A 16,672-nucleotide genomic window follows, 5' to 3' on the forward strand; every position below is an offset into this window, starting at 1 on the left:
GTATAGACATATATATGGACTAAAGCCCATTTTTGGAGAAAACCACACTTTTGTCTGTGACCTTTTTTAACTTATTTTTGGAGCGCTGATATCACGAATCCCTAATGCATTCATTCTGTCAGATTATTCTGAGGGAGCAAAAGGATATATCGACAAAAATAGACTTTGACCAAAATAGAGACCGGATGCATTTCATATGTACATGGAAGGCAGCCGATCTCTACGTGTCATAGGGGTTATGCACGTGTACACAGGAACCAGTGCGGTTTGGATGTTCCAGACTTTGTATCTTTTTAATATTTCCGAGAGCCTGACACGGTTTCGACTGCTTCAGGTTGTTTTAATTGTGACCGTCTAGATCGTAGGCGTTAAACAACAGGCTATAATGGGCCTTTGGGGCATCAGCTGTGATCTCAATGGAATTTGACGTTTAAGTCCAAATTAAAAAGGAATATTTTTTCAAATACTACATACTAAGTGCCTTTGACTACGAAAAGGCTGCTAATTGCAAAGGCTAAATCTTGCCATGTTAGCGTTAGATGGTTACAAGGCATATTTTTAAAGTGAATGGTTGAATCTTAAATGTAATTGCTATTTGTGAAAATTAATGAGGTAGAGTCCTAAGCGCTTAAGTGCTAAAAGGACCTTGTCAGGACACACATATAATAACCAATTGCATACAGTTACACGTGGCTTACTTATCTCCATATTTTAGACAATGGTGTTAGCAGATATCACAGTCCAAAGCTCTATGGCTATGCATTAGTTTTGAAAGGGATGAAGCGTTGTTTTTAAAAATTAAATATGAGCACCTTTTGTGTTTTGTCCATAACCCAGACCTAGCTGAGTGCATATTTGTTATTCAAATTCGCGCATCATTCGATGCATCAGACTCCTAGTCAAGATCTATCGTATATGCTGTTTTCTCTTCCTTATAGCAACTCGTATGGTAAATATACTAGTTTGTATGGCTACATAGTATATATGTACTTACTCTACAGTGGCTATAAACCTGTAACGTATAACAGATATGATGGTCGCGCCGTATATTGCTAAATCGAATTCTATGAATCTACAAAACACGTATGGTTTTACTGCGTGACTTTTCGTATCTTCCTTGGAATAGTTTTACATTATTAGTGCTTTTTTCAATTTATGAGCAACACGGGGGTAATACTGGAAAGAGCCTGATCGCGACGCTGAGCCTTAATCGTGCAAAAATCTTATTTAATTACTTTCTTTTAGAATTCGTCTAAATGACTAAAAATGTCCGCAGTCGACTTGTTTCGATGACAAAAATTCTGGGACGAGAAAATCTTATGCGTCTGCAACGGATATCCTTGTTGCTAGATAGGTTCCAGTAACAGCTTGATGCACATCTGGCTTAGAGTATAGCTAAATAACTATTGAGTGCTTTATTAACCACCGTAATAGACTACGAGTAATTGCGCGATTCAGTAGAATCTACAAACATCGAAAAATCAAAGTTATTACAAGTAAAACACTAAGCCATAGACACTTATCACTAAATTATTCAGAGTATGAGTTAAAAAACGTCACCGTATAGCTTTAGCTAGTGTTAGAAATTGGCTTTCAGATACGACCTCAATTGTTACTATTGGGCTGCTCCATAAGCTGGCATCGGAGTTTCGCCTATTTTTAAATAAGAAAAATTTTTTGCCTAAATTTCTTTAATGACTCTCGCTTATCTCTTAGGCAGCTCTTCAATCCTATTTTTTAGATATCTTTCTTTGCGATAAACTAGTCAATGGAGTCTGTTGTAGCTTCTAAAAAAAGACGCTACTTCAATTATTTTTTTAAAGATCGCAGAATATGATACTTGAAAGAAGCAACGTCGGAACTATAAGCTGGTCAGACAAATGCGACAATTTTCGGCAAGCCACTGAAGTCGTGTAAAGTCGGGTGTTCGCCATAGTAGAATATGACTTCTCTTTTGTGGACCACAACCAATACTTTCCTAAAGGCATTATTGCTTTAAACGGTCAAGCTGTTGATAGCACTTAAGTGAAGTAGCGATTTGGTTGATTGAAAAAAAGCTCATAGAAGAGCACTTCAAAGCAATCCTATTAAGTTCACAGCATTACCTCCTTTGGATGGTTTCCCGCTATACCTCTTGTGCAAAGATCTCATTAGCTTTAACTATAATCTGGGCTGTGACTTTATGGTAGATTACTGATTTTTTCTCACCCGTAACCATCTTTGCAAGCGGAGGGTTGTTTTCGTTTATTTCCGAAAATGTTCGGGGGAAAACTTCCATGAGCTCATTAGGAAGCACAGACAAATAAGTGATGAGTCCATAATCCGGCAGGGCATTTTCGAGTGTAACATTTTCATATATGTTCCTGCCTGTTCTTTCATTGGCTAGCATTTGCTTTGGCCGAATGGGTTGTGCATTTGGACTGCAATTTGCATTTATGAGCTGACGTATTAGGTCAGAGACGAGTATGCGGGTGTGACCATAAATGTACGTAGTCGGCGACAACGTATCACCATATCGTCGTGTAGACATTAAGTACATTCGGCCGCGATTATGGGTTTATGGGCGATTTATTTATTTATGGGCGATTAGTGGGTTTCTACATTAAGTTGTGCTATTTTTGTAGTTGCCTTAAAATAGTCGTTTTTAAGTTCGTTAACTTGACACATTTGAGTATCTTCCCATTTCTTCTGCTTTTTTTTGCAAAGGAGGTAGTGACAGCTTCCTTCGAAAGGTAACGGCGAAAGGAATTTTACCCCATTTCACGTATGAGCCACACACATAAGATGGCCAATTTAGCTCTGCCAATTCTGCCAAATAGGTCGGTCCAAAACGACACTCGACTATGACAAAAAGACGTAACTGCACTAATCCACCTTTTTGATGGCCTGGTTTGTCTCACTTGTTTTCTTTTAAGAGCTTCCACTTATTTTCACGAGAACACGCTTAAAAAGACTGCATTGAGCTTCGAACGATTTCAAAGATACGGTCGTATACACCGTTTTTTTGCGTGGTTCTGTTTCAAGTTTCTTTTTTTCGAAGCGAACCTTTATAATGGCCTACGTATTTGTCATAGTATTAGGAATAAGTTAGTACAATACAAAGACATCCGTCTGCATTTATACCACACCCTGTATGGGTGCGCGTAACTTAGCTTAGTAAGACAGCACCTAGTTTACGTTGCACTGGGGCTGGATAAAGCTTACAATATTTCAGAGTAGTGATAGAATGGGCAATAGGAATTTACGACTAGACTGATGGACGTGTTTGGACTCTCTCTGACTGTGTGATTCGCATCCTCGCTTCACAGCTTTAAGTGAACTGCAACTGTAATCGGCAATGTTGTTTGTAGTCTGTATACGCTGATTTTATGCTTGGGATCCTTGCTAAGTGCCCTGTTATAGTCTCCGGCACGTCTTACAGTGAAGTCTGAGACGTTTTTGTTATGCGAGGACACTAGAACATCAAAGCATATGAAAACGCTGAGAAAACCGTCGACTTTCTTGTTTGGCTTCGTTCTGCCTAAAAGTTTTGCCTAACCTATTCTTTCATGCGATGCAGGTAACAAGATTGCTCACCAATTTTTTATTAAAGCACCAAAAGCGAACTTATCAATATACATAACATAGAATGTATCATATATATAAACATTAGATACAAACTCACCTATAGTAGACAATAATTTCTGTGAGACAAATACACTGGAACAATACCACGTGTTGAATCAAATTTGTCTTTCAGTCATTTTTTGTGAATTGTGTCTAGTAAGTTGGGTAGAAGTTTTTCCTACTGAATGGAAAGCAACACCTTTTTCTATTCATGTGACAGTAAGTTATTATGTTTTATGCTCTTGTCATTGTTCATGACTTTCATCTTTCCACCAAGCGTTATACGCCGTCTTGCCAGATGATAGCGGGTCGCGTTTCAACGAAGTTCTCCAACCATGTTTTGTATTTCTAATCCGTGGTAAAGGCGGGACCACAAAGATGATTGTCCAGTGAACAAAAGTGATAGATATATGTTGGCACAGTGCCTGGAAAATATGGAGGATACTACAAAAGCTCTCAATCGAAGTCCAAGAGAGATGCAATTTAACTCGATGCAACCGGGTTAAATAAACGTGCCGACCAACTATCTGGTTCACAAATTTTTTTAGACGAAAATTTGGTTAGATCCTGGGCTTTGGCCTTCTTTATGAAGCCCATTAGTCAGATCTCATCTAGATCGTGCTGACGTGCACGTCACATCATCGGTGATAATTATATGAGAAAATCAGTCATTGTGGCCGAGATCTTGGGATGCAATGGTAGACTGTAAGTTCTCGTTGCATTCAGAGTTGATGAAATATTCAAGCTCTAGGTTCCCCCTGTGTAAACCCAAGGGGCTCAAAGTCACTAGTGACTGTTTTATAACTGCAGCCCATCTTTCAGGGCAATTCCCGATATGTTTATCGGGCGTTTTCCTTCAAAAGTATTTTCAGATAGATGGTCGTCATCCAACTTAGACGGTTGGCCAGAGCGAGGATATCCTGGAATACGGTTTTCAGGCTTGGTAAGCCACTCTTGAGCTGTCCTTTTTGTGGTAGTGCCGTTACAGTACATAGAGCAAATAGCCTGAAATTTTTCGGCAGCCTTTTGACCTGGATTAAATACCTAGTACAGAAGGTGCCGAAAATACACTTTTCTTCTTCTTCTTAATAGAATATCCATCTTTGAGAAGTTCTTTCAAATTGGGATCGCTTTTACAACACGATGCCGTTACAGCATCCTGGTAAAGCAGGAGAGACAGTTCCGAATGGGAGGAAAGTAGGAAATAAAAGTTTTTTAAGCGCAGAAATTTTCTTTAAAATTTGAAAAAAATGAACAGGTTAGCAATATGTTTTCTATGAATAAGATAATTTTTTTTTTGATAAGACGCGTCCATCGATCTCAACAGACGTATGCTAGACGAGAGCATATCAAATACTGTGGGATAATGAGACAGTCGCTCTCTGAGTACAGCCTCTACGCTTCTCACACTAACTATTACATCTTGCGCTGAGTCTACAAATAAAGTCTGTAATTCATTGCAAATTAGACTGATTCATGTCAAAATTCATTCAAATTAGACATGAGGAATCACAGGCAGCATCCCATCTTTAGTTTCCCGTCAGTGGATCACACACAATAACTGGTCGTTTAGCCCGTGTTCCATTGCCATTGGGCTGCTATTTGGGCATAATGATTAGCAATGAACCAATAGAGTTCCTCAGTATTCCATTGTTTGAACACACATCGCTTCAAAGGTTCCATTAGTAAGGACAGGATGACGGTGGAACCTGTGTGACTGTTGACGGGCATCTTCTTGCAAAATCTTTGCAGGGACGAAGGTATAGTTATAACATGAGCTATCAAATCAATGCACGAATTCAACGTGAAGTACAGTGGTGAAGACCGCAGTTGGGGTCGACCTCTTACACTTGTGCTCAGTCGACGTGACGATACGCGATGGGAGTAATGTCAAATTTTTTCCTCATAATTTAGGATTATTCGTTCGTAAATCATAAGAATCGCATTTTGTTTATTTAAATATTACTTCAAGGCCACTCAATCAAACGAATCTTATTGTATTTTTAGTATTTTTTTTTCAGGTTCATAAACTAATATTGTTTTATTAGCTTATTATATGACTAGATTGGTATGGTGAACTAGATTTTGAACATCAAGAGATTGGCATATCGTTCGAATTGTAATGTTTAAACATCTACAAAAGTGTGTATAATTGTGTTTATTTTAAGTAACTTTTTGCTCTTTTACGATCATTTTGCTAACTACTTAAATCGATATTCGACCATGTATCTTTGGAATAAAGAGATTACCGTATCACACGTAAAGGCCAATGATTTTATTGAAAAATGCTCCCTATTACGAGCAACGATGAATCCCTGCAATAAAAACGAAGCTAATTATGTTGTTACTTATGCCTAATTCTAAGCAATTATTTTACTCATTTCAAAAACGGTACAGCAAGAACTGAACAAAATGTACCGCTGAAACTTACAATAGCTTTCTATACTTTGGCAAGGCTTTTCTCATAGCTGATTTATAAATCGTAGTGAATACCATTACGTTCGTGTTCATATCGAAGAGGCGTGTTACGTCATAAAAATCTTTTACATTATAACAATCTGTTTGATCAATAGCAGAAACCGAGAAAGTACAAAATGGTCCTATTGTGTTAGTTTTTCAGATTTCACTCATCATTTAGTTGATCAAAACTGGGGATGATAATGATGATATTGCAAATGATGGTGCCACGTTATACATTTTAATTGGTTTATATATCTTTTGTCTGTTGTGGGGAGATGTAGGCACGCGCGTTTGCAGGCACTCGTATTAATGGAGAAGCTTCAATGGATATTCCAAGTTACTACTTCTGGTATTATATTTGAATGTTAAGCGCATGATTCTCACATAAAAGGGTACGATTTGTTTCAATCCAAGATATATGTAGATTTTGAGAAACATAATTTTACTGATTTACCATATTAGGTTAGTTGCGTGATCAGACTTACTGATCAGACTGAATCCTCAGTGAGAGTAGTTTTATGCTTTTAATCTGCTCCGAATCAGCAAAAGAAGGTCTGTGGCATCCTGTCGACTCGATATGCATCCGTCTCGCCTATTAGAATGCACGAACTGCATCCAATGGAAACGCCAACTTTCGTTTTACCTATCGCCTACCGAGTGCGTGCCTTTTGGCTACATAGTAATCAAGCAGTTTTTAAAACGGGTGTCGATATTACTGCCACCGCAAGGGAAGAGGTCATCTTGATGCCCAAATGGGTCTACAAAGTTTTTGCTAGCGCCGGCTGATAAGTGGGTCTCGAGTTCCGTGCTTCAGATCTGAATTTGGATAACGAAAATTGGGCTATACGCAATAATTTGAACGTATCTGGGTCAACTGAGGTCGACCAGCTAGTGGTTCAGTTGCGCTGCTCCAAATAGATCGCAAAATGGTGAAGGAAAAGGTAAAAACGGAGTCTCTTTGAATTGCATAGTGACTTGGCAAATTTGCGTTTCTTGGTCTCGTCTTCAGTCTCTACTCACATTGCTGCGATCCTTCCGACCAGGGCTGCCCAGATCTATCTAATGGGTTAACTACGTTCCCCAAATAGTTCCGTAGACTTGGCGGCGTCTATTACTTCAATTTGCGCTCATTGAAAGAACTTGTGCTCGGAATGAAAGAGCGAATCGAAGGATCAAAAAAAACACAAAAGGACAAAGAAAGTCGATTATGGTGGGCCTAGAAACAGCATATCCTCGAAGAGAGCCTCAGGCAAAAGGCCAGTACCTTCATAACACTTTCATCGTCTAAATCGTTCTCAATCTGTGAGTTGTGCTTTATAGACAGTCGTGTATGTGAACGCCTACATGCACCCTGATGCACAATATTTACATGATTTTATTATAAGGACGAGATCATACGATAAAAAAGGCCTTGGAGAGCTTCTACCCGAGGGACGTCGCTTGAAAATGAGAGGTTAGAGGGTATTGACTGAAGGAGCAATGTTTATAAGGTCTCAAGAAAATCTGAACCGTAGCAAGGAAAACGTACGGGCTCTGGTACACGATGTTCCAGGCGAGAGCTAATCTACATCAAAAAATAGAACTGAGAATATAAATATAGGGAAAACAGAAAGGGCGATAGACTGGTGCTGGAAAATATATTTTTATGGTTAAACAACGGAGAAACGTAGTCATCTATGAGATACAAGGCACAGGGAATACCGAATTTTGAAGGATGACAGTGTAACACAAATGGTAAATGTTCATAAGGTAAAAGTACTATAATTTCGGTGTAAAGTCAAGCCGCATCAACGCAAGCTACAAAGAAAGAAAAAATTAACAAAACTCAAAGATGAAAAAGCTGAAGAATCAAAATATAAACCTTATTTATGTGAGTTTTACATGTAGCCAAACCCATATTTCACTACAAGCCTTAGACGGATTAATTCATGGTCCAGTACTCGTTAAACAGACATTCGTCCCGTGACTCTTGTGTGGAAATTTTCATTTTGTGATATAAGTATCTTCCGATACGAACCTTAATAAATCTTCTTTCCTTGATCATGTATCCAACTTTGAGGTTTTTTTTGGCGTCGTGGAAATTTTCTAACAACAATTCGATTACTACAGAACGGTTATTTCCATCAAAAAACAATGTCCTTGATCTTCTTGTATAGCAATCGCGTAACGGATATTAAATGTGTGCCTGAAGACTTAGAACGTGTTTATTCGCTATGGCGCAGACAACATGTAAATGCTCACGTGAGCAACGTGACCTTTTATTTACTAATGCTGAGAACCAGAGATGCTGCATTCGAAATCTTTAATGCAGCAATGAAATAGTTTGACTAAAGGCAATAATCTGCTTTTATCTATCACATCTATGCGTCAACGTCTCAAACCAAACGTGTTTTTGCGGCCGTTGTTAACCTCAGACAGACTGTAGCTTTATTTCATTATTTTACTACAGTTGAAACCTTCCTACTTTGGACAGTTAGGTTTGTTTATCCAGGCACCCGTGTCATGGCAGTACGTAATTCCTATGAATTATACAGTTATATATATATATTGAAAGCATAAAAAGAATGGCTTTGGTAAAAATGCGCTATACAAATTCGATTCCGGGCGGGGGGGGGGGGGGAGCCTACTCTGTCAGTCGTCGCAGGCAGATCAGCAGTCCTGAATGGAATTGCCAAATATAGTCACAGAAAAATGACATATGAATCAGGAGCTTCGTGGCACTTTATCGGACAGGTAAAATTCGACAGTTGGTATAATTTCTTGGAAGGATTATTCTAAACATAGGGCCATTACCCGGTTGGATTTAAAAAAATTCGAAGATTCTATTGGAGGGAGTAAATACTTAACGGTTTCATAGTAATAACATTGATGTTTGCTATATCGTTTTAGCTCCGTATGTCGGTGCATTAAATTAGTTATTTCACTGCATATAATAGATAAAAGGCGTAGGAGATTCGAAAAATCGCACAACTTACTACAAAGATACCATGTAAAATAGCAAAGAATAAACGCAACCTCATGGTATTAGACCCTGCTAACACTGATCAGCTGCTTTTTAAATACAAAATATTACGGGCACATGCTAAACTTGCCGAAGAGCTTGCCGAAGTTTGTGTAGTTAATATTAGATGAAGCCCGACCTTTAAAAGAGAGATTCATAATTGCTTTCGGTGTTGGATAAATATACTGCGCGCAGAATCAGATGGACAACAGAAAATCTTCCTCCTTGTCACCTGCAAAATACTGTCTCGTCAACATTGATATGATAAAACGCGTACGGAAACATGTACCCGTCTAACAGGTTACTGCACGTGTTATGTTTGCTTTCAGCATATTAAACGCTAGCTGGAGTGTGCCTTTTAAGAGGCACGACATCGACCCAGAGTTCTCACACGTTGTGGGCTCCAGCACTGCACCGTCGACGGGTGCAAATTTAGCTGTAAACAAGCTACCGGACAGACCAGTAAAAAGCCACAAGCATGGCTGATGCCGATCCCATGGCAGGAATGAGCGAGGGGGAGCAGTTGCAGTATAAGATCAACCAAACTGGAGATGAGGTAAGTCCTAAAAACGGGTATTGCCATATATTGCAAATCACGGCTATGTTTCTTTTTAGGAAGTCTTAGGCACACATTAGCGAGTGGACACGTTTGACTCTATTATCATATTAACCTTGTTTTGTTTCGCTGCTGCCCTACTGGGTAAACTTCCGCTACCACGTGTCAGATATTTTTTCTTTGGCTGCCTTTCGACCAAGAGCACTTTTCACTCCTGAAGGTCCTTAGAACTATGAAAGCCATGAGGTGTAGTCGCTCGTTCCCATAACCACCCATTCACTGGATGTGTTGTTTATTGTTAGAAATTGGCAGCATTTTTACCTCTCCTAGATTTCCTCCTCCTCTCCTTATCAGAACTTTCGGATCGACAAGAAACACGTCTGATGGTGTATTCGATTTTGCATTGCTCTACGCATTTTTACCGATATCGCATATAGGGCCATCAAATGTATTGCTTGTTGGTTGTCATATAATAAACTCATCTGTCGTACGAACAGGATACATAACCTCGTAGTTCTACATACTGTAGATAATTGTACACGGTTTCACATAGGTCGTTTGCTTTACCATTGGAACAGGAAAAAATATAGATATGGGTTGTAAACTTCTAAACCTGCCGTTTATTGCCACGCCATAGTGATAGCCTTCAGTAGCGGGTCTGACATGGCGAACGTATATTCAGATCTATATCCGTAGTCTATTTGCTTCAACGAACCCTGCGCTTGAACGTGGAATACCGTTGACTGAGAAAGAAGAGAAAAACTTGACTTCGAAGGAAATCATCGCAAGAATTAACTGTAATGGCGGCAGCTAGCCGCAACTTCTATTCAAATCGATGCTGATTAGTGGTATAAGGGTCGTGATGGTAGAACGTAACAAATACGGCTAGAAAAGTTGTATCATCATAGGGAAAAAACAATACAATTTCAATTCAACTTTTTTAAAAATTGATTTCATCATGTGCCGAATAAGTTTGGAGATCTCTTTAGTTCATTTGCGACCATAGTTGGTAATGATCGTCGTTGGTAACGTCACAGGCACCGCTATTCCAGGTGAACAGCCTCGAGTGAATAGCTCTGTATCTCGGCGATGTTCGCCTATAGTAAAAGATGTCTTTCCTCAGAATTAAAAAGTGACTGATGATCCAAAAATAACATGGTCTCTATGAATATGATTCATACAAGTTGAACTAGTTCATCACAGGATTTTACGCAAATTAGTAAGTAGAATGGAATAAAACTGTCTTATTAAGTATAAAAAGTTTCACTTTATATAAGAAATTCGGCACCATGATAGTAGGAAAGTAACGAAGATCCGGAAAACTTACAACTCTTTACATGTCTGAAACCCTTTAAGGTAATACATAGGTAATTTCGTTCAATTTTAAAGAAGTTTAAGTTTCCCCAATGAGGACGCGATAAGATTCGAATTAGACAAGTTGATTCTGTAAGCTATTTTGAGTCAGCCACATTGCCTACAGGAGGGTAGCTATTTTTAAGGGCTCGAAAAATGAACGCGAGAAGAGCTCTAAAACTGACGTACTCTAGAATTTTAAGAGTATAAAGATTTTTGTAAGGTGGAGACACAGCCTGTAATGTCAGAAAAATTGTGCCAGACATTTTAGAGGTGCAAATTTCAACTGATGAGAGGAAATGCTTCGGACTACGACAAAAGACGAAGAATTCCTGGCTTTCTTGAGTAAATATGTGGCTCACTTACCTTGAGAGTTCATTGCGCAGATGTAAATGAACCGCTAGAGCCCTTGACATCGCCTTCAGGAGGAAACAAACAAAGCATATAAGGTGCTTATCGATTCCACGAAGTCTTTTCAGAGGCCGCCCTTTCGTGTGCTGTTTGCTTGCATCGAAGGAAAGCAAGACATTGCTATGCAATCGTTTTCAAAGTTAAAAAAGTTCTATTCCGCGATAATCGCCAACTTCAAAGAGTAGTTAAGCTGTGTGGATAAGCCACATCAAAGAGAGCATCCATGGTCAAATAGCAAATGTTCTGTTTTACTATGAATTGCAGAAACACCGGAAAATTTTCAGTACGACATGCTCCTAGTCCCAGTGTATCAATCTGGGCCTAAATATTAATCTAGAGAACTCAAATAGCTATGTATTACCCTATAGTAGCTTTTGGTACTATGCAGTTAATTAAATAAACCACCCGAAGCATTTATCAGAAAAAAAGGGTCGGTAAATATCGGCGTTATTTCTTTTAGAGTCAAGTATGAATATGGTACAACATTTAACTTGACACGGTTTCATTTGTACCGTTCGGAATATGACCTCTGGCATGACTGATTGTCATGGATCGGATTTTCAGAACATTTTCCATAATTACTGGAAGTAGACGCATACGGAACTCTGATGAAGTCTCTATTGATCCTGCAGCGTACCAAGCGTTTATTAGGTCAGCCCCTTCAATTAACGCTGTTACTAGCTATTTCAAACATTGCATTGCCCACGGGAGTCGAGCGGAAGACAAAATTATTCGCATGTTGTTTACTAGTGCGTAGAGATCAATCTCTAGTGAGCACTTCAATGTTCGAGAATGCTGAAGTAGACACAAACCATGGAAAAGGATTGCCTCGGATTGATATGCTTTGCCAGTTAAAAATAATAGAACTACTGTTTCAAGTATATAGTAATGCTTAGTAGAAGCTTTGCCCTTGGCTGGCTTGAAGAGCCATTCGCTGTGTGACGGACGCACAAAGCTAATCTTAAGTCTTCCTTCCTGGTCCAGGGATAGTAGTAATTGAGAGCTGACCGTTTTAGTTTTATCGGTTTGCTCATTTTCAATATGCTATGGTAATTGACATGTTATTGACTTATTGATTGTAGCCTACCATCGATTAAACATGGACATCGGGTGCGTGAATTAGACCGAAACATTTAAAAATTGTCAAGCATTTAGTCTTAAGGGCTAATAGTTGGTACGAGATAGACAGATTAGTAAGTGGCTGCATATATCTTATTCTGAGAATGCGTTGTTATTACTTGAGAATAAAACATCTGATCCTCGCTCCGATGTCCAGCACGTATGTATGCTAAAGCGAAGAAACCTACATTAAGACCTTTCGTTTCCATCGAACGTTGCTATGTGCATGAAAGCTTCAGGTGTTCTTGTGACAACCGTTTAAGCCGTCCACTAAAACTAATGTTTTCTCAACCTATAAACCTGTTGGCGGCAACAAAAGTGTGGGGAAATGACAATGACTGATAGAATGTCTCACTACAGGTATCGTGCAGAACATTCGGTAGCAGATATGCAAGTAGAGGCCGTCTTATCGTTAGAATGACCGTCAATTACTTATTTTTGATTACATCTAAATGTTGATGGTATTCGTGTGGGACGGGAACATTTTGTATGCAGTAATAGAAGTTCCCACGTTTCGTTTGCAGCGACTTGTTATTTCACTACCGTGTCTTGTTGGTTTCATTGTGCTTTTAAGGAACACGCTTTTCTGTAGCGCTTGGGCCAATAATCTATCATCGATTTACAATATGAAAACGAAAATTATGCCATTGAAGTACGGCAGAACTTACCATTATTATTAGCTACGCTATCCTCTGGAACTATTGCCACCATCGAAATGGAATTAGATTCCTTTACAGAGTCGGCAGATCATTGGATCTGTTTATAACAAGTTATAAAGAAGATGGGTTCGGCTGTTTGGGCTGATGCACGTGTACAATTAAGGCAGGTATGATCCATCAGATAGGCGGTTGGCCGATCCATTTTAGAAGATGTAGTTTTCGCCAAGGATCCGATCGATAGTTGAAAAGGTAGGCTTAAATGGAGACTCGTCATGTTGATCTGTCCAAGCAGGTAATGGGCACGCTTAGCTGGGCAATGGTTACCGCAGATAAAACATGAGCAAGTTTCCGCTCAGATAATTCCACCCGCGTCCTTATGGACGGCACGCCGACCAGTGTAATAACGTTGATCTATTGTGGCAAGCATTCATTGTTAGTAAGATTGTACAGAGGAAACAGACGATATTACAGATGCTGTTATATATAAATGTATTGAATCTAATTTAGGCTCAGCTAAATCACACATGTACGTGTATACATGCAGTATATACCTATTATCTATGCAATCGAAGTCCATAGGCATAATCTGTATATGTGTATTGACAACGATACTGACTGTTGAGGCCTGCACCCCTTGTTTGAATCTCTCTAAGGCTAATCATAGTGCTTTGGCAACCTTTTTTTGTGGATCGTCCGGAGCTGCTTGAAGAGACGCACTTTACTTTTTACGGCAATGATATCAAGGTATTGATGGTTATAAAAGTCCGAGCAAGAAAGAATTTTGCACATACGTTTCGACCATTGAACCTATCTTGATAAGAATGCGCTGGGGTCTGATATGTTTTTAGGTATCGAAAAATGTACGTTCGTGCCATTACGTACACTGCTAAAAACCGTTCAGCTAGACCGCGGAATCGATTGCGCTATTACGATCTTTATGACGTCACTGAATGCTAGGGCTATCGAAAGGCGTGGGCAACAGGGCTGCAGAGTCAACGACATCACATTCTATGCCATCCTACGTATGAATGTTCGCTCGTTCTGTATAAACTCTGCTTCTACCGCGCCATTATTGTTACTATAACCGTTGAACTGACAGATACATGCACCTCTTGGCTAATGACAGGCTTTAAGCAAATGGAATTTCTTAACTAATTATCGACCGTGACTTTTTATGGTATAGCTCCAGCCAAACTATCGACAGAGCCTTGCATGGCGGTTTGTTCATTCATACTATGTCAATGGTACTTTAATATTATTGTCATCAGTTGCTTTCAGATCTTGTGTAGCGTACAGGGAAATCAGGAGTGAACGTTTGTTTTTCTTCTTGTAAAATAACCCATTTCAATGCAACGTATGTTGAGCTTACAACCTTGCTGCTTTAAGCAAAGTTATAACCAAACGCATGCCGGATTTTTCATCTCATATTGAATGATATGAACATGACACTCTTCAACCCTACGGTACAAGTTTAAACTCGGACAAAAGAAGATCAGCTGAAAGGACTAAGTTTTTCTTCCTCAACATCTATTGACCTAACAAGAAAGAACGTTATATTTTTCAACGTAGTTTCATTTAGACTCTTTCCCATCTTCACGTTGTAAATAAGCTACCTTAAGTCGAAAACTTCATTCATGAAACAAAAAAAAAAAACGAATTTATTATCAGTTTATTTCCTAGGTAGAATGTATGTTTATGACAAAAAATCAAATAGCTTTTATAGTTACGCTGCTACATAATATCTACGTGTAACTTTCCTTTTCGATTTTATCGGATAGGAACTTGTTAGTGTGATAATTATCGGTATATGGTAAAATCATCGACGACAAAAATTGCATGCAATCGTTAGGATCTTTAGGAAGCTTTACTTTATTCACTGCTTACAAACGCAATTGTCTCAGGCTTTCGCTAGATAGGATATTATTGTGTAAAAGTCTTCTCCGCCAGCGTTCTCACTTTACGGTAAACCAGTTCAGTGATTAGATACTAACCTCGTTGTTGTAACAATGTTTAGATGACTGATTCTAACGGTTATGCAAATATTTTCCGTAATAGTTTTTCCTAGTAACGTAAAGGGACGTTCGCCATTGCTGTCAACTTCTATCGACCGCCTGATAATAAGGCCCTAGCCGCCTTAGTTAAGGCCATAACTGCTTCCACATAATGGAGCTATCAATTATGGTTCTTTTTTTCTTTTAGCAGACCTTCAGCGCCGTTAAAAGGATATTCATTATGTTGATTATTAAAAGAAATTTAGATTTTTTTAGATTAGATGTATTGTGTTGGAGTTTGGTATTACAAACATCAGCATAAACCAAGTACCTATACAGACAGTTCGACCTGCCGTCTCCGTTTGTTTTGGTTAAGCGCAACTCCCGCAACGATCAGTAACGGATAGTAGAAGACAAGAAGTGTATTTTTTAGCGGACCCTATCCACAGTGGATCCCCAGTCCAAAATGACAATCGATAGAAAGAATGCTTTTTTTTTTTTCTTTTTTTCACTGCTGGTCAACAGACCAACAAGCTTCTATACAACTTATCTTTCGAGGTCTGTGACCTTTCAGTTAACTTTCCTCCCATACAAGATCATGTAAGTGACGTGGGTTGTCGTCAGAATTGCGACTAGTGAGAGAGCCTTTGTCTACTAAAAGAGATTGTATTTTTGAACGAAGGAAGTCTTCCTGGTTGTTCCGACGTGGCACTCCTCCTTCTCCTATTTTTACGTAAAAAAAATAAACATCTGGGTAAAAGGTTGGCGGAAGGATTGAAAGCAAGGTAGCTAACGCCTAGTGCTCCTTTTCTTAATACAAGTCTATACGAATAGTTCCTTTTTGTCTTGGTTATAAGACAGGATTAAGCGAACACAGGGACAAAAAGCGAAAATGTCAAAGGTATGATGATCGTTAGAAATTTAATATCAAAAAAGTAGGATCATAACGTTAGAGTTGTCAAACAGCGGCAACATTTCCCTTTTTCCGATTGGAAAGACAAAAGAAAGTGAGACAAAAAGTTGCGCTGTTACAATGTGTGTGTGCTGTCGATGGTAAAGGCCGTCGTGCTGAAGGCACGTCATGCGGCAGGGTAAATTTTAGATGCAGTGAGGCAGAGCGGGATGGAACCAAACTTTGTATGAGAAAGCAGGCTTTAACTTTCGAGCTGCTGCTGCTTGAATTGTTGCTTTAACCGGGGCATCTTATATTACCCCGTATTGCCTTAGGAGTAACAAGCAGCAGATAGACATGATGCTATACAAGGCTTGAACAGAAAGAGGGGCAACGCTACAGCTGGTGTAGAAGAAGCTGTGCGCGCCTCATGGGTGTGGTCGCAAATCTCCCACTTGCGGCTACTGAAAGGACAGGTCCTTATCCTAGGAAGAATCAGGGATGGAAGGCTGTTTTGAGTCAGGATGCCCCCATCTGTTGTCGGCATCGTTATCCTTTTAGCCGACAAGGAAGGGAAAAGGTGTGCGCGAGGTATAGTGGTTTAATGTCCGTTCCTTTCTTGGC

At 39.3% G+C, this 16,672-nt stretch overlaps 1 protein-coding gene across 1 annotated transcript in view; it reads left to right on the forward strand.

Moving 5' to 3' along the window:
• The window catches only part of Snap25 (Synaptosomal-associated protein 25kDa), a 232,484-nt gene that overhangs the window by 11,421 nt on the left and 204,391 nt on the right, over positions 1–16,672 (forward strand). The window contains exon 2 of the mRNA XM_022845089.2: positions 9,397–9,623. Within this exon, the coding sequence (XP_022700824.1) occupies positions 9,546–9,623 (78 nt within the window). The 5' untranslated portion in view covers positions 9,397–9,545. The remainder of the gene's footprint in view (positions 1–9,396; positions 9,624–16,672) is intronic.

The sequence above is a fragment of the Varroa jacobsoni genome, unplaced genomic scaffold (genome assembly GCF_002532875.2).
Source record: "Varroa jacobsoni isolate VJ856 unplaced genomic scaffold, vjacob_1.0 scaffold_1146, whole genome shotgun sequence".
NCBI lineage: Eukaryota > Metazoa > Arthropoda > Arachnida > Mesostigmata > Varroidae > Varroa > Varroa jacobsoni.